At 36.2% G+C, this 19,695-nt stretch overlaps 1 protein-coding gene across 2 annotated transcripts in view; it reads left to right on the top strand.

Annotated features, from left to right (window-relative positions):
- htr4 (5-hydroxytryptamine receptor 4) overlaps positions 1-19,695 on the top strand; it is a 146,715-nt gene that overhangs the window by 70,668 nt on the left and 56,352 nt on the right. For both annotated transcript variants that reach the window (XM_008420849.2, XM_008420850.2), the window contains exons 3-4: positions 11,458-11,571; positions 19,482-19,682. In XM_008420849.2, the coding sequence (XP_008419071.1) occupies positions 11,458-11,571; positions 19,482-19,682 (315 nt within the window). The remainder of the gene's footprint in view (positions 1-11,457; positions 11,572-19,481; positions 19,683-19,695) is intronic.

Below are 19,695 nucleotides of genomic sequence, written 5' to 3'. Positions count from 1 at the left end.
CTTGGCACCGTGTCTGTGTTTGAGGCTTGACTGTGGCTTAATTAACAAAAGTACATTTGTTCCAATACAGTGGGCAGATTTGGTTTGTATGCACTCCGGCCCCTGCAGGTTCACCATGAGAGGGATGAGAAGTTCACACTTTGCCTTCGTGGCTTAGCAGCAGGAATGCATGCTCTCTGTAGGAGGTGCAGCTGCTTTCATTGATTATTGGGACAAAACTGGGTTGTTGCACGCTGAGAGTAAACGCATCGTGTCTGTGATGTGTGCAGATCCCCAAAATTCACCTATTCCCCCAGATCTTTACTAGCACTGCGATAGTGACTCAGCATATAAGCACACATGCTTTTTTTGTTGCCTAACAGTGAATAAAAAGAAAGTTATCACAGTATATTATGTAGGAAAGTAAAAAAAAGTTAAAAGTTTGTGTTCCTGACGATGCAGCACGTCCGCATTAGTAGCAACTTACAGAAATAGATTAAAATATGTTGTAATGATCAGGTTAAAAACAGACTTTTATAGGACAAACTATAACATTGATAACATTAATGGCATTAATGTTATTGTCCCCAACAAAAAGCTTGGGTTTTTCATACTTATTTAAATAGAAAACAGAATGTTTCTCTGTCAACAGCTGCATTTCCATTGGCTGTAAAACTGCTCAATTTGGAATTATGAAAAATACATTTGCTTAATAGAAACAAACCAGTTTTGAAAAAGTTTGGGTTTTTTGCAATAGGATGAGGTGGTTTGTCGACTGTATCGAAATGATTGTATTTTGAAAAACTGTAATGGAAACACACACCTCATGTCAGGATTGCATTTTTGTTCACATAATTACATCTTGCTGAATTTTTTTTTTCTTTCCAACCTTTTTTGGTTTGTCCATCACTTTAAAACAACTTTTTTACTCATTGTTACAACAGTCTTGTTTTTATTTTGATAACTTTACCTCAGTAAAAAAGCCTTGTTGGAATAATATATATTGCTCTATATAGCAATATATAGAGCAATATAGAAATAATTATTAGTCAGCATGTGGATATCTCTGAATATAAAAGAAGCGAGGTGTACATGGTGTGAAGGCCTGTAATGAACTGTGAAGAATGACGAACAGATTTTATCATTACCCTGAGCCTGTTTTATTTCCCTTGAATCTGCGTAACTGCCTCACAGACTTAATCTTTTGCGCTATACATTTTCTCCACCCTCTGTGTCTTTGTCATTGTACCTATTGTTTTTTTCTTGCCATTGGTCCACCTTTCTTTCTATCCCTGCCTTTCTTATGTCAATGAATCTTTGTCTTCAGCTATTTTTAGTGTTTGGAGCTCAGAAAATGAATTGTTTTATAAGCCCTTAATGTTGCACTTCACTCGGACTTTAAAATCTTTAACAGATGTTCATCTCCAGGCAGAAGGCTGCACTGCCACACGTCAGTGTCCCAACCCCCCTACAAGATAAGCAGCTCTGACAGGAAAGAGATCAACATGAAATACAGAGGTCACTGTTGCAGGGTGTTCTTCATTTCTTAATGTCTCATCAGTGCAGGAGATTAGTAGAGCTCAGATGTTGTAGTCTATAGTTTATTAGCACCTAATGCACAACTTTATCCTGGATGTTTATTTTAAAGTACTTACGGCTAAATGTTCTGTTCTCTTTTAACGTTCTTAAAACATTTAAAACTGCAACCATAATTGGAAAGGCTGCCCTCAGCATGATGCTGTTGCCACTACCTTGTTTTGTATTGGCATAAAAATTCAGGTTTCATTTCATGTGACCAAAACGCCTCCCTCCTCATGTCTGATGTGACTCCTGTATGGTTTGAGGAAAAATGCAAACAGGAATTTTCGTCGTTTTCTTTTAACAATTTGTTTAATTTCCTTGTTACTCTTCTATAAGGGTGAATTTATGGATTAACTGAATAGACACATTGTAGCTTGAGTAGTGCTCTTGGTCTGTTTTTCTGAAAATGCTACCCTTACCCAGCCGTGGGTTGGCTAACACCTGGGATAGGCTACCTGTGCATTCCAGTCTATTTAGCTGACTGGTCTATTTCAACTTGATGCTTTGACAGTTTTGACAAAACCAACATAGAAGAGATTTTCTGGACTTTTTATTTATGCAGCACATATATTGTATTGTTTTAGTTACAAAATGTGCAAATTGCAGTGACCTTTCCTAAAATGACCTGTGTGCACACATTCTGCAAATCAGGCTGCTGAAAGAACTTTAATTACAAGGTTTTCGGTGTGAGCAAGTGCAGGTGCGTCGTTGACCATCATTTACACTTTGTCAAAGCATGTTGCCTAGCAACCCAGACAGGCATTTGACTGTAACCAACAGCACCACATTTTTTCCCCCAGTAGAGAACGAAGGAGATTCTTAAATCCACAAATTTATCACTTAACTAATAGGGAAAAAATGTATTTGAAGAAGGTTTGAGCTTATCAAAACATGTTTGACTGCAAATGATATTTCTCTGTTTATCTGACTTTTAAACATATGATTGATGAAAAGCAAAACTGGGTTTTGATTCTTGGTCCTAATAAAAACAGACTGAAGTGCCATCCGTAATGGAAAAAAGAAATCCTGCTACTTTATCAAATACATTGAACATGAAAACGCGAATAATTAATATTTGACCTTTATTTTATATTCATTCTCTTTAATGTCATTTGAGAGACAAAGAAGAAAAGTCAGGTGTAGGCCATTATTTAAAAAAAAAAACAATATTCAATTTCTTTCTGGAAAGAAGCTATTAGGTAATTAAATATTGGAAGGGAAAAGATTGCGCTGTCATGGACTGAACGTGTTAATACCAGCTCTGCATCAAACCTGAGATCTGGCCTCAGGTGCAAATAATTTTCAGAATCCCCCTGTCGTATTAAAAAACCAATGAATGACTGATAATTAAAGGAAAATGGATGTTCTAGCAGAGAAACCGATGTAAAGTAATTGGATGAAACTGAACTTGTATTGAGCTGTCTGGAGATTGTCTCCTAGACTTTGGGATGTGTGTGTGTTTGTGTGTTGGAAGCTGCCAGAAGAAAGTGCCTTCAGGGAAATTGGTATGAAGATAATTAGGCTAAAATGACTCACAGCGTTTCTTAATCCACGTTAGTTAACAATCCTCGCAGTGTTCAGTCACTAATTTGTGTTTAAATCGCGCAGTGAATTGGTCAGTGAGTCTTAGAAACAGGAATAAGCTGTTGTTGCTTCATTCCCTTCTGTATTTTAAGTCTGACTAACAATTACTTGTTTTGTCTGCATGTTTTTAGGTTTTTTAAGATGCATTACATACCTTATCTTTTTTTTTACTTTTCTTTTCCTTTATGAACAGACAAATAGGAACAAGGCTCAGTGCATCATATATCTAGACAGTTGAGATTAAAAGTCCAACATTAAAGGAATATGTACATATCTGCCTGCGTTTGCAATGTCAACTTAATCTTGACAAATCAAGAGCTTTATGCACCGTGACAGACAGCAGAAATGCTTTTACTGCTGCAGTTTATCCATCTCCTGTTCCATTCTGCCATCATCTGCAAACAAAACACCAAAGTGATTTAGTTTCTTCTCTTGTGGCAGAGACTGACCACAACTTGGCAGGAGCAGATAATCTTTTTAGACCAGGAACCACTTCCTCAAAGAAAACATTTTTCACAGAGAAATTCACACTCTAAGGCTACACAATCAAAATGTTGTGGCTAACAGTTACCAGGAAAAAAAGCAGAATACATGAACCAAAAAAAGCGAAGGTGATACTCTGGATTTTCAAATGAGGGAATTTTGCCTTGAGATTCTGTTCACCACAAACAGGATCAGTTGCACCAGGAATAAGCTCGACTTTGTACTGTGAGCGGACACAAAACTGCTCATTCCGATTACTTCACGTTGAAAACAACAGGTCTAAATGGCTTTTTGTTAAATAAATTAACAAAGCACACACAGCAGAGGAGAGAGGTAGAGATGGGAACTTACTCAAATGTTAAAGTTTTTTAGTCTCAGACCACACTCGGAGGTTGTAGCTTACATTTGTTTAAATGTTTCAAATTCTCATAAAAGCTCAAGCTTTAAAAAATGTTCTAATTTCTATTATTATTTAGAGCTCTGCTTGCATTTAAGGTAAAAGAACACTGGGGCTGGTGCTTCTTTTTCAGGAAGAAAAATTTTAAGATTCTCTCAGCTCAACCATAATTACCAGCCATAATTGTAATGAGTTCTTTAAGTGATAATGATAATAGAATAATCAACAAAAATAAACGGTGCTCACAGTATAAGGGTAAGTCTTTACTGTCAGCTCGCTTTAAACTGTGAACCCAAGAGTGATCAGATTGCAAATATTACCGTTCTTAGTTAAAATTTCAGTCTGTTTCATAGTGTGTCCTTAACATTTATAATCACTGATTTGTTTTCAAAAATATTTTCAGTTTGGTCGTTTGTCTGACTTTTGCTATGAGAAATTTCCTCATAAGGAAAAGTTTGCTACATTATAATGTTGCAAGCTAATGATCAGTTGATAATCAGGCTGTGGATGTAAAGTGACTGGCATCCCTGCTGTTGCTATGGTTTTCCACAGTTTAATTTGACTCAGCTTCAGATTTAGACCCTGGAAGAACCTGACTGAGCGTTCTGGTGAATTTTAGCAAGACGCCTTGAAGCCAATCAGCTGAAAGAGGCATATCCACCTCGATGTTTAAGCAACGAGAGCTCTTGTCACGGATCTGACAGTTGATTAAAACTCAGTCCAATCACCTGAGATGTGACTTTGATGTATGAGGGCTGACTTTGTAAAATGTGCGCCTTCACCAGAACTGAATAAGTGAGTTGAAATTTGCATAATGCAGAACCGGTAAAAAAAATAAAAATGAATCTCACATGGAGATGCATGGAAGAATGGGACTAATAAACAGACTTATTTTGGACATGACTACAAAAAGTCCACTTTTATCAGCTGTTGTTGCTGTCTGTGTCAGTTTATACTGTGAGCCATGATTTACATTTGTGACCTGCTGACATGGAAGAGTTAATAATCAAAGTGCATACGCCATGCTCTCATGCTGGTCCTGTTTTGTCACAGTCGAGGTTTGAGTGACATGCAGCAGTGCATCAAAATGGCTTTGACAGGCAGATGTCTTGTGTGCTGTTGTGACTGACTGACTGACTGATTGCAGTTGGTTGATTGTGATTGCACCGATTTTGTAAACGGTTACACCTTCAGTTCATCTGATGCAGGTGCTGTTTGCCTCATTTTCAGTTTTTCAAAATTACTTTTTTTCCCTTCCATTTTCTTGATTATGTGATTTTCCACAAACTGCTTAACTGTGCATTTCTAAAAAAAAAAAAATAGTACATTCGCGTTCAACTCCCTGAAATTGATCCAAAGCCATTTTCTTCAGTATTGGAATAAAATGTTTTGACAGTAAACTTTGTGAAACACATAATACACCTTAGGCTTATCTTTTGCACAAAACAATGCAAGCACAACGTGCTTGCTCATGTGTTTCATACCATGTTGCCAACTCTCTCCTGCACAGCCACATGCTGTGAAACTCCTGTCACAGGGGAGGTAAAGACAACAAAACATAATTGGACCAAAACTCCGTTTGACCTGCCATGTCAGGATCTGAAAACTGAAGTAAACCTTTGCTGCAAGTCGTGTGCTCCAAAAAGGGCCTGTCACAGCAAAGAAAATAATCTGCTGGGACAGAAAAAACACAGCCCACTTATTGGGAAATTCTAAGACAAACGGAACCTTCATCACGAGTAAAACATCTCGTCAAACCAGACAAGACCAGCTGAAAACATGTGTAATTTGTATTGCCAAATGTTGAAGATGGTGTTTTTTCTTCTTCTCTGTAGTCATGTTAGCTTGACATCTTTTACAGAGTTTATTTTCCTGTCCGGTTCGGTGATAGAAATAATCTCTTTCTGAAGCCCAAAGTGTTTAGATGATTACAGCTGTGCAAAAAACTTGATTTATAACGGAGTGGCAGAAGATTTTGTAAATATGTGGTTTAGTTCAACTATAAAGTGCTTCACTGGCTGCATTTTTGATAATTATTGTAAGATTCTTTTGTTCATAGCTTAGATGTCAATTTTAGTCACTAGATGTCAAATTTAGTGACTCTAAAACTCCTGAAGTCAAAGGCTCTGTCCAGGCATTGTTAGATTTTAGAATGAGCATACGCTAGCTTGTTAAAAGGCTGTGTACTCTGATGGTTTTGCTTTTGTGAAAAAAAAAAAAAAAGATCCTTTGTCGACTTAGTCACCTGCATCCACAATGCAGTTTTACTCCAAAGCTCTCAAACATAATTATTTCTCCTTTTTGGCTTCGACTTTCCTTCCATTATGGTTTTAGGCAGCAGGAGTCTGTTGTGCCCCTGTCTGCTACGCCAACACATTTTCCCTGTTTCTGTTGACGATAAACAGTATTTGATACCAGTTTGAACAATGGCCATGGCCTCTGGTGATCGTCTGCACAATGGAGCACTTGTCTTTGCCTGCTGAGAAAGAACGCCAACGGACAGGCAGCTGTTGTTTGCAATTATGGAGTCCCACTGAGGCCTTCAAAATATATATTTTTTTCTGTTAAATTTAACTGTAAAATTTGAAGGCTTTCTACACATACGTAATATGTCGGGAAAGAGCATCCTGGAAAAAGCAAACAAAATGAAAAAAAGTAAGTTTGGCAGAGAAGATTAGTTCATTTAAATAGCAAAAACAACAAAGTGTATTCTTACAGTCTTCTTTGATGAACCTTTTATTGTTTGAACTGACCAAAAATTAAATGAAGTTATTCTCATACTCAACTTCAATGAGATGAAAATTTATTTTTCATTCATTTGTAAAGAAGATAATAAATAAAAAAAGAAACATGATAAAATCTTGACTGGCCATCATCTTGGCATTCTCGCAGGAGGCATCTACCTACAAGAGCCTAAAAATAAATATATGAAGATAAAACTGAAGTTTTGAAATTTGTCGTGTTAACCATTTCCCATTCATCTTCTGTTGGAAAATTAACAGAGCAGAACTAATTTGTCGTGGCGAGTTCAAGAGAGGATGCCAGGGCACATTCAGGTCAGGGTACACAAACAAAAGTATCTTCATTTAAAGAAAAAGTATTATAAGTTGTCAGACTTCTACCAAACAGAAAATGGGAGATAGTTTAGACAACTTTGAATAATCAAGATGAATGAAAATATGCTCCATTCCATTAAAGCATTAAGATTTTCATTGTGACTTCATACACAGCTTTTTCAAGTAATATATAAGTTATTTAAATATTCTAAACAAATGGCCCTCAGGTGTTTTAATTTAAAACATTTTTTAGAGACTATGTATAGTGCCACAAGCATGACAGAAATTTATAAAATGATCCCCTTATTGTTTCTATTATTTATGTTTATTTATGTATTTACTTTCATTGCTGACTATTTGGCCCTATGGGACTTTTCTTCCAAACATAATTTTCCTGAAGCTGTTGTGTCCTCAGTTGAACGTCTGAAGGGAAGTTAAATAAGGCGTTTAAATGATGTATCAGTGCTGGATGTTGCACATTAAGGTCCGATGTGCACTCAGGAGGACCAAAAGCAGAGTGAGAAAAGTACTCTGTTTTAATTCAGGCTCTCTGGACCAGATGCACTCAGTAAAGACTGGGACATTTTCACAAATACAGCCTGCAACGGTGACAGTTATGTAGAGGTGGGAATAGGTAGGGACTGACAGTTTCCGCAATCAGCTCACCTTTGATGATTCTGAATGCCGGATCACTCTGGTAATTCTGTCAGACATGTAATTTCTTCTGCCTCACAGAAAGGTAGTTTCAGAACAACTGGGACCATGACAGAACTTGGCCCAAAGAGACTGGGTGTCAGTCATTATAGCCACTGCTCTTTGGGTCTAATCAGTGTCAACTTAATCGCTCATTTCATGCCGTTATCCGATAATGGAACGAGTCTCCAGAGGAGAGTTTCTGCAAAAGCTTTGAATGAAAAATGTATTCTGAACCAGTGAGGGCAGCTAAGTAAGCAGGGTTTTAAAATAATAATAATAAAAAAAACTAACATTTTTTTTTTGTCTTTTTTAAAAGGCATTTTCCTCTTTGGCACTGTGGTAGTGTGAAAAAGAATACATCCCCTTACTGATTTCCTTTTCTACTGCTTGTTCAGTGTTTCAGAGCATCAAACCAACTAGTCAAAGACAACACAAGTAAACAAAAAAATGCAGTTATTTTTTTAATTTCATATTGCTTTCTTCCACAATTACAATACAGGAATTCTGATTGTGATTTTTTTCGAAATTTAATTTTGTGTTTATTCAGGTTGTCTTTAATTTGGCTTGATGTTCTGAAATCGTGAATTGTGACAAACATGCACAATAAAGAAAGGAAGTCGGGAAGGAGACAAACTTTTTCATATCACTTTAGATTATTCACCTTTGTAAAAAAAAAAAGACAAAATATTGAAATACATTAAAGTTATTTAAACCTTATATACCTTACTGTGTTCTGCTCAGTGTAATCAGAACTCCATAGTCGGTTTGTCCTTTTACTTAGGAGGCTCTACTTTCAAACCTGCAAGTAAAGTTGCCACACACTCCCAAAGTTTGAGTTTGTGCATGCATTTATAAACAAAATTTAATTATTTTCCAAACTGTCTGAAAATACAAGACAATTTGGAAATGAGTTTCTTTAAGTGTTGAATTAACAGAATGTGATGTAGAGGTGACCAGATTGAACGCTTCCTCTCCTCCAATAACTACTGGACATAAACATCTGAATTTCCCAACCTTCCAGAAGTTTCAGGCATGAATGTTGCAAGTGAGTGGCTCGATGAAATCTGACTGATTTGTCATCAAACCCAACAGACTCTTGTATGGAAAAGTATACTTAAACTATATGGTTCACATCACCATTTCGATCATATTAAAAGGTAGATGCTACAATGGCATGGCTATCTGAGTCAGTTATCGGAGTCTCATTGAGAAGAAATGCTACGCTTTGTATCCTGCAAATTTAAGATCAAAGAATATTAGTGGCTTTATTGAGCCTGTGTCTTCCTTTTTCAGTAATAATGTATTTGCTGAGAAGCTGTCAGAGTCCCCATTTGATCTGATTAGTGCGTTGCAAACACTGATCAAAGAACAAGCCTCATTTGCATGTGATCACTTCAGCTTTGAACTTTAGATGCTGAGAGTCAAATAATTTGGCAGACAGGGAACAGGCACGACTTCTGTACCCAATGTGGAGCTAAATTAGCATAACTCAGTTGACACTGACACAACATAAAACCCACAAAGACAATGTTCCATCATTTCTGGATTTGTGTGTGTGTGCGTGTGTGTGCGTGTGTGTGTGTATCATAAAGACATATAAATTACTCATGTTGATGGAGACATTCTGACTCATGCTGTTTATTACTACATTCTTATATGTATTTGTTTTTTTTATCACTGACATTCTCAGTTCTTGTTTCAAGTCTTTAAGTGCTGCAGACGGCAACCCTCAGGAGAATTACTTTAATGCAGTACCAATGTCAAACAAGTCTCTGATTAAACACGCCATTTAAATAGTCTCTTACTCCACACGGCTCCCTCTGTGAGCTTTGATTCTTACCAGATTTTTTACTGCACCTTCAAATGTCTCGTTAAGCCAGGCCAACGTTATACCCATAGTGCTACATCTAATGCTACATCTGCAGATTTCTTTGTATTGTTGGGGGGAAATTATGAAAAAGAACATTATACCAGGCCTGCCTAAATGTTACCAGCCAGGGTCAGGAGAAAAAATATATATTTTCCTGGCATAGTTCTCTTTGACAAATGTTTATTTTATAGTGTCCTTACATGGTCTGACACTACATTATGCAGTTGTTAAAAAAAAGAAAGGGTAATCTTGTTTTTGAACATTTTTGTGTCATTATTAAACTTGACTTTAACATCTGATATTTGATTTACATTCATACAACCTCCTTAAGAAAAAGAACAGATTTTTTCTTTATGGTAATGGTAAATGTTATGTACATGTAGCCCTTTAGCAGTCTAACAGAAGTGACGTACCGGCGCCACCGGGCCGTCTGACCACTCCTAAAATCTGCTAAATCTGATCACCAGGGTACACCTGACCTGTACAAGATCATGGAACCAAAACACAGATCTTGTAGCTTCAGTGTTCGATGGTGATGGAGTTTTTCAGTAGTTTATCCTTTTGCTGATTTTCTTGCTATGTTGAAGCAGAAGGACTTAATCTTTCCTGAAACAATGGTTCCAGACAAAAGACTGTCTTCACTGTAACCCCACCGCCCCCTTAATTTCATTTTCTGATGCAAAGACTGTAAATCTCTACAAGGTCACATCATGTACAGCTCCATCATTTATGTTTGAAAATTCTGCACTTTACAATAGATTACCATTTATTTTTTAACAGAATGATTTTCAATTAAGAGAGTAGCATGAATTTGCCATTAATTATTGATACACTGCACAACAGCCTCACATTATATAATACAACAACAATTAAAGATTATTCTAAAATTTAACATTGTTCGGATTATTGTAACTCTTTCAATTTGGATTTGTATATGATTACATAAACATGTAGTTACATCATATCTTTTTACTAAAAATATTCTTACCAGTAGAAATCCAGATTGAGTTGTTCTTAAATGTTTACATCAGTAAAATCTGATCCGTTTGGATAAAAAATGAAAGTCTCATTTGTGACTGGCCATGGCATTAACACAACTTGTGCCAAAAAGTATGATCTGCCATAAAGAGGAGATGACTATTATGTTTGGAAAGCAATCTAGTATTTAGCAAAAAAATAAATAAAAATAAATCTCATAAACGTGCAGCAACCAATATATGTAGATTCCAAATAAATTAAAGAATAAATCAAGGATGTGATAACGGGATAGGTGCCCCCAATGATGAATACTTAAAATTTACCTATGGCATTTAGAATCTTGCTGCAGTTTTTTCCACACACTTTTTGCGTATTAAGTTTTGTGTAAAATCTTTCTGAAAATGCTTTTACCAAATGTCACAGATGACAGTTTTGATTGCCAAACCATTCTGAGCTGACTTTCCTGCAGGTGTCTCTGATTTCGTCTTCTTCTCCGGTGCAGCTGCTTAAACCGCTAATACTGCCACATCTGCTTACATCTCAATTTATTACTAATCAAGCACAAATGTGAAACCTATTATTCTCTGAGGTATTAAACGTTTTGAGTGCTTATGTAGGTGGAAGCAATCAGTAAGAGCAGAATAGCAGAATTTCCTTGAATAAACATGTTTCTCTCATTACACAAAGACATCAATTTTTTGTCTTCACATATTTTTCAGTATTTGTGCTTGCCTTAGTGCAGCCAAAATAAACTAATTTCATTCTCAGTAGTTTACAAATAGTGTTGTCACTTTCAGCATGTAAAATAATGAGGGTTTTTCTGTGGTTTTCAGTGACAGCATGCCAAAGCGGATGGCACTCATCTGCTTCCTGTCTCTGGTCATGCTGATGAGCGTCTTGGGAAACCTGCTGGTCATGGTGGCCGTGTGCAAGGACAGACAACTCAGGTGGGTTTGCGCTTTTATCACCTTTTCGTGTGAAAACTATATAGGTTTGATTGTTTATTTCATGCAATTTTGTTTCTATATAGTAGATTTAAATAAAAATTACTCAAAGGAAGATCAGGAAGCTCCTTTCTCTTTCCCATCCATTACTTTCCAAATTGCTTTTTGTAACAAAGCCTCTCTTGCACAGTTACAGTTAGTTTCTGATCCTGGAATCTTATGAGCAAAACTATTGCTTGTAATGTTTCAGTTTAATAAGGAGATGAAAAAGATGAACAAAAAATGTTTATATGAAACACTTTTGCGTTTTATATAAAGATTTTCTTTAAACATTGAGGACAAATCTCGACAGGGCTTACTTGAGGCAGAAAAATAAATTGACTTTTGCTGTGGACAAAATGGATTATAACAATAGTCTTTGGTTCTGTAGTCTTTTCATTCAGATAAGAAACTCAAGCAGTGCGGGTGAAGCTGTAGTGACTGTGATAGAGCCAGCAAGCAGAGCTCCTCACGTGGGAACCGCTGTCACTGTGATCTCTGATTTTTTTTGTTCCTCACTCTCCTCCTGTCCTCTCTTCTGCTCTTGTGTCATCTCTTTTTTTCTCTCATTCTCTCTCTCGCTTCCCGTCTTTGTCTTTTCTTAGCTCATGACACCTGATAGCTCGGGGTGACCTCTGTCTCGTCATGTTGGCATGAAGGATTGTCTGTTGCAGACGCACATTGAAAGATTGCAGTGTGGCCAGATGTTTTAGTTGTGACTTTGTTTTCAGTTGACTTTGACATTCATTCATGCAGTGTGTATACAAAAGTGTTCATTTAAAGCCATTAATTTAAAGTCTCTGCTATGTTGTCTCACCTCCCTGTGGAGAAAATAATTATCCAGGGCCTTTGTTGCTCCCATCATCATTGCCCTACTGCCTGCTGGGAAATTTGCACAGGGACACACACTTACACATATGATGCACATCTGCACAATAGGGGTATCCCTTGGGTGAAGAATCCTTACAAAAATAAAGCTGAACTCAGAGCATCTCATTAAGAACATTCAAAACTGTTATTCACTGGAAAATAGGATTTACTGTTTCCCACCAATCATGCAACAGAAAAGCAATCAGTAGTTTAAGAAGGAAATCCCTTATTTACTCTTATCTTACTGTACTCTAATCTTACAGATTTTTATGTATTTTATTTGAAAGAGTAACAGTAGATTGTGCATAGTTGTTAAGTGAAAGAAATGGATCCATATTTTTAATAAATGATAATCTGAAAATTGTAGCATGCAGCTTTTTCATTTTGACGTGTCCATTTGGGATTAATTTAATTTTGATATGTAAATACAGCTGATCTAGGTCTAATTGGTGATATTTATGAAGTCCAACATACACACCAGACAGGTCAGGAATCAGGAACAGGATTATGTAATAAAACAACATCCAAATATTTAAACATCTCGTAGAGCACTGTTTAATCCTCCATTTGAAAGTGGAAATGAGTGTGTTGCAAACCTGTAATGGCCATCAACTTAATGTGATAGACCAGTCAAGGAGAGCGTTATTTACGCAAGCAGCTAAAAGGCTATTTACCCAAAGCTATGGTGGGGAAATCTCTTATATGATAGGACAACTATCCATAAATCTGCCCTTTGTAGAAGAGAGGAAAGAAGACAGTCGTAGAAAGTTTAATTTGCAAATACGTTGAAGAAGCTCCTTTTGATTAGATGAAACCAAAATGGTGTCCATTAAAAAATGCTAACTGTGACAGAAAACCTACACTCCACATTCCCTTGAAAGCAACATCCCCACATGGTTGTGGTAAGATCATGCTATCAGGTTGCTGGTTTTAAGCAGAGAAGTAGAACTGGAGTTATAGTAATAACTACAACTCTTATAGTAGTAGAGAAAAAGCTGTTAGAGGTAGAAAAGTTTAAACTGGGGTGGGTATGTGATGTGTACCTTCCACATCACATACAATAATGTGGAAGGTACAATAATCTGAAAACTTACTGCCAGAGCTACAATGAAACAGCTGCAACAAAGCATATTCATTTGTTACAATGGCTCAGTCAAAGTCCAAATCTACATCCATATGTATGTTCACATATGTTACACATCCAATATGACTTAGTATGAGCTATTTTGCAGAGAGAATCCACAAAAAAACTGGAGCTGTAATTGCAGCAAAATATTATTTTGTTTGGGATGAAAGTTGTAAAAACTGTGCCCCATTTTCATTCCACTTCACAATCATTTGCTACTTTCTGTTGGTTGGTTCATCACTTGAAGATCATGGTTGTAATTTGAGAACAAATGTCAAAGTTCAATGGGTTTGAATACTTTAGCTGGGACTTTAGCTGTCATTTGGATTGATGTGTGTTCAGCTTGCAAGAAAGGGGACCTGCTAACAACCTGGAGGCATTTTCCTCATAAACCCCCCACAGCTTCTTCTGCAGGAGCTGATACCAGCAGAAGGCGATTCAGAGGGTGTTGCACTGCTCATCAATAACCACCACACAAACACAAGCTCTTGTTTCTCTCAGAGTGACATGTTGAGTGTGTGGGGAAGATACCCACACACACTGAAACATGCTGCCACACAGTCTGTTTATACCGGACACTGAACAGATCTGGAAGCAGTGACACTGTTGTCGTGTCAGGAACTTTTGGTTCTCGCAATAATTTGGACTTCAGTTAACGATTCTTCTGTTTGTTTTTCAGTGTTTTCACAAGAACTACTGTCATGAAGAGAATGTTTCATTCATATTATACATAAGTGCATGCTGATGCTTTCATTCACTTTCCTGAACCACATAGATGACATGACTTCATCTGGAAGCTCTGTCAATTCAACAAGGGGAACTTTATCAACGTTAAACAATTGCAGATATATTTTAGCATTCCGAATGCAGACACAAAGTGGCAGGCAGCTTACCAGTTTTATAAGATTAGGATTTATTTTCTGTCTTTTTATGGATAATGTGGTGATGCTGACTTTATCAAGCAGAGACCCCCTCTGAATTCAAAGCGTGAAACCACCAGAGGGAAGACAGGTACTCAGCTGGAAAAAGGTGGGCTTCCATCTGTGGGTGTGGGAATGACTCATGCCTCAACCTGAGTTGTGTCTTGGAGTTATGTTCACAAGTAGGGGTGAAATCAATATCTGGATCAATGCAGCATCTGCAATCAGTCAGTCACTAAAGGTGGCTAATATAGACTTAAAAGATTATCGCATTATTTTATGGCATTTATTGTTGACAGAAGTGTCGGAAAAACAACTCTAAGTCCCATGAGTGTTCCAGTTATAAAACTGGTACATTTTGAAAAAGTAATTAGTCACTATCATTAAAGTTTCTTGAAAGTGCCCTGTAAAATCCAAGAAAGCATCTAAGGTGCTCGGGCAAAGTAACCATTAAGTTCCAGGAAATTTGCAGGAAAGTGTCAGGTAAATTCATGAAGCTGTTGTGCAATTTTTTTCCCAACTTCAATTGAATGTACTGTGTGGACAGGTACAAAGAGGAAATCCAGCAGATGACCAAGTTCATGTTTGTTTTAATTTCTTGTTTTGTGTTTTGAAAGTTGTTAAGGGGTAATGCTCACCAAATGGGTGTACAAGTACTGTCTTTTGAAACATTGATTTTATCTTATTGTTTAGTGATCTACCTTTGAATAAAATGTTTTATAATTAATTTTATGAAAACATTTTACATAAATTAAGATGTTTCATCATTGGGCCATCAATTAAATGGGGCTCATGTTGTGGAAAACATAAAATGTTAGTTTTATAGTGAAGTCTTCCAGGACCACTTTTCAATGTTGTAGGAAAAAAACAGGCAACAAAACGATCCTCCCAAACATGTAAACAGCCGAGTTGCACAGGATTATAAGTATAAAAAACATTTTCACCTTCTGTGTACTCACATGCATTGTTGTTTCTGTAATCATAACAGAGATAATTTAGTAAAGATAGAAATGACTTGTATATGATTTCTGGTGTGTTGATGTCTTTCCTCTTCTTTGTTGCTCTCTCTTTCAATCTCGCACTACAGCATCGCTCACCCAAAACCATGTGCATCCATAATTCCTCTAAGCTCGCACTAAGTCTCTTCTATTAAAGTTTATTTATTCTGGAAGCAGCAACACAACTTGTCATTCTAACTAAACACAACGCTTCCCCTCAGGACTTGCTAAATGTTACTAAACTGTTCTAAATTACTGCCAGCTTGAAGGTGTGAGCGCGTAATGGATAAACATCTGCTAGTTCATCTACAGTTTGGGTGTGTGCATGTGCAGCATCTCTCTACATCCTTTTGCACGCTCTCTTGTGTCTCACGTGTGTGTCTGTCCATACTCAGTAGCGCCACCAGCAGACTGCTGGTTGGTTTCATCACTAACTGCTTATTTTAAGGCTCTGTCTGGGATAGAGCTGAGCAGATGGGAAAGCCTTACGGCAGTCAGCTCTTACCACTGCTATTTATAAAATGAGAGCATCCACAGCAGAGACACTGAAGAGGACAGGGCAGCTAAATGAACAACTTCTTTACATCATTGGTTTTCTGGTTGAAGTGGCTAAAAACTAAAATTAAGAGATCTGATTAAACAAATTCATCAACTGAATTTGTGTTGTGTTTTTATTTGCTTTGTTTTTTTGACGGATGTGACAAATGTGATGTGTCAGTAATAAAATAATCAGAACAAAATTGGCATCAATAATAGGTCTCTGACATTTTTGGCTGTCTTATAAGGAGACAATATTTCCCTGTATCAGCAGTTCTGCTTTTTGTTGAACTCATAACTGGGACATCTCCAAATATCTGTTTTTCTAAAAGTAATGGACAGTGTGCATCTATATTTTAGTGACACAGTCTCTAAAGTTAGCCTGGCATAGGAATATTCTAACTTTATTTTTAGTTATTTGCCTTACTTTGTCACTGGAGTATGGTTTTTATTTAGACGGTACTCATTGTTAAGTGTAGACTCAATATATAGCAGCTCAAACAGGGAGGCTTTGGAAACTGTATTTATACCTCAAATGTTTGATGAAAACCTTAAAGCTGCAGGACAAAACTTGTAAAAAAAATGTTGTTTCTCTAGCACAGCTTCAGCAAACTGACGATTTTCAGCAGCACATATACAGGCATGTTTGTCAAAACTAAGACCTTCCTCTTAGCTGTGATTGGTTGGTTCTGACTAGGGGTGGTGTGTTTTTGCAGATGGTAGTAGGACCACCATGAGGAGGCAAAGGAGCTCATATTTTTTACAGATTATGCCTCATGTTAAAAGCATAACTATGTCCTGACAGTATAATATGAGTATAATAGTGTTAAAAGCATAACTATGTCCTGACAGTATAATAAGTATATAAATAATATAATTTTATAAGACGTTCCAACTGCAGCTTTAGTAAACAGTATTAGCATGTACAAATAAGAAAAATATGTTTCATTCATGAAATATAATCTAATTGGTTTTTAAAAGGTAAATAGTGTTATAGGTTCAGAATGCAGCTTTTGTTTCATTAAAATCAAGACTTCTGAGGAATGCCTGATGAGTAGACATTATATCAGTGCACAGAAAGCACTAACCTTGGTAATAATCTTGCTAATACATGGGTTAATAATGTTTTGTAAAATGTTTAATCAGTATGATGTTTGGAATTCTGTCTAATGCAAAAGGCCTTGAAATGAAGCCCAATTTACCAACTTCATTGCATCAAGAAAACTTTAAAATACATGACATTTCCGCCTCACTCAAAGTTGCCATTATACAAGTCTTGCGGTGGACAAAGTCACTTTTTATTTTTTGTGCAAAGTTTCCTTTTTCTCTTTCAAGTAAAGTCTTGCATCATACAAAGAAAAGGCTGCATACTGTACTGTGTAGGTTGTGAATCTGAGCAATCAAGGTGCGTTCAGTTTTAGTTTTTGACCTGGTTTTACTTGTCTTTTTGCTCTCTGTTGAACAAGAACATGGATGCATGTAGTCTCCTTCTTACTGTCTGTACTTTTTCACATTCCTCTAAAGACTATGTCCTTGAATTTTCCGTGGGACAATAAAGGTTACCTCTACTCTATTCTTGGTCATGAAGGAACCCATATTCATTTTTTATTTTTTTCTTACTCTTTTTCTCTCTGTTACTGCTCATAGATATTAAGTTTTTTTATATATATCAGCCTAGATTTGCCATACATCTTCTTTATTTTTGGAACAAAATCTTTATTGTCCTAATGGTGATAATGGGTGTCAATGTGATGTAATATTTCACTCTTCTGGGAGGCTCCCCATGGGTTTGAGGATGTACCCTGCAGTGATTTGCTCCCATTTCAATGCATCAAGCAGTCCAGCTCTTATGATGAATGAAAAAATATCTTGATTGCATTTGGTATTCCAAGTTGATCCCAATTAATAGTAAAGTGGAGGACACTGTGGTGTGGAAGAGGTCATTTGTCTATGTTTAGCGAACTGTTAAGGTCTTTTGAGACTTTCTGTGCTATATACTCAACCCCTGTTAAATATACAATTGTTTTGTAAGATATATGTGGTTAAAATAAAATGTTTCAAGAGACACTTAGCAATGTCATACACAATGAGTTGCAAAGTTTAAATCTCTTTTTGTTTTGTAATGTTCTAACCAAAACTCCTACACAAAGTTGATGTATAATTGAACATTTTGAAGCCAAAGTATCATTTTTTCATTCACTTCACAAATCTGTGGTGAGCATTAGTGTTCAGCTCCTTTGAGTCAATACTTAAATAGATAACTAAATAGATGATTAAATAATATTTCACATCAATTAAAGCTATCATTCTTAGGTGGAATGTCTTTGCGCATATACGACACAATTTGTTTCTAAGTGTCTGCATATCTAGAAACTGAAAATGTTACCTTTTTTTAATTGCACATTTTGTTGTATGTGAAGTTTAGAGACCTTATTTAGATTTTTTTTTTCTATTAATTCACCTGGCAAGAGCAACCTCTTTTACACACGTACTGTGCCATCAGTGTGGCATGTGATAAACTTCCAGAAGACATCTTCTGGCTTTTTTTCAGCAATGCCTGAATTTTATTTAAGAATGTATGAGATGAGGTGGAAAACTCAAATTCAGAATTTTATTGAAAAATATTAAATATCACTGTGCTTACTTTACAGTTTTATACTACTTCATGTTAAAGTCCTTTAAAAATACATTAGTTTATGTTTGTAATATGTCAACATGTCATAAGTTTAAAGGTTAAAAATACTTTTCCAATGCAAAGTAGATATAAAATTATTCTCAGCAGTGTTAACTTGCTTCTCTACAGTACTCTGAATAACATCTTTTTCCATTTATTTAATAGGGTAAGTAATCTGTTTAGGCTTTCTTTTTAGCTTTTTTATTGAATAAACAATTATTCTTTTTTTTTTTTTACTGAAGTTTGTTATTTTGATTTTTCCTAAAAAATACAAATTTAAAAAATCAATCAGCTTAATGAAAAATAAAACAACCATTTTCTTTTTAGTTTATTTTTGGAGGTAGATTTTTGTCACCATTAAGGCTTTTTTTAACTGTTTCATTGTTTTTCTGTAATTACATTTAATTTGTTTGTGTAGTTTCTCCCAAAGCAGCATAAATAGGAAACACTAAAAATTCTTTGTTCATTGCAGAACAATAAGGCTTTTACTGGTTGTGGCCCCTCAATTTACACAGCATTTATTCCTGTTTTAACAATGGGTTTTGCACTTAATTTGGTTCTGGTTTCACTAAGATTAAACAAAACAAAACAGTATGAAAACAGTATGAATTTAAACTTGAAGATTTAATAATTTTATCTTTTTGACTGACCGTTTGATCCATATCTTTGCCATATTGACCCTTGAAATAGACAGTTGTATTCTGTGTAATGATTGTTCATTTTTCATCTATTTTTTTCTCCTCCAACAGGAAAATCAAGACCAACTATTTCATTGTGTCTCTGGCATTTGCTGATCTGCTTGTGTCAGTGCTGGTGATGCCGTTTGGTGCCATCGAGCTGGTCCACCAGCACTGGATCTACGGCGAGACGTTCTGTCTGGTTCGGACGTCGCTGGACGTTCTTCTGACAACCGCGTCTATTCTCCACCTCTGTTGCATCGCTCTAGATAGGTGAGGATGTTGT

The sequence above is a fragment of the Poecilia reticulata genome, linkage group LG10 (assembly GCF_000633615.1).
Source record: "Poecilia reticulata strain Guanapo linkage group LG10, Guppy_female_1.0+MT, whole genome shotgun sequence".
Taxonomy (NCBI): Eukaryota; Metazoa; Chordata; class Actinopteri; order Cyprinodontiformes; family Poeciliidae; genus Poecilia; species Poecilia reticulata.
This window is presented reverse-complemented; position numbering and strand designations above follow the sequence as displayed.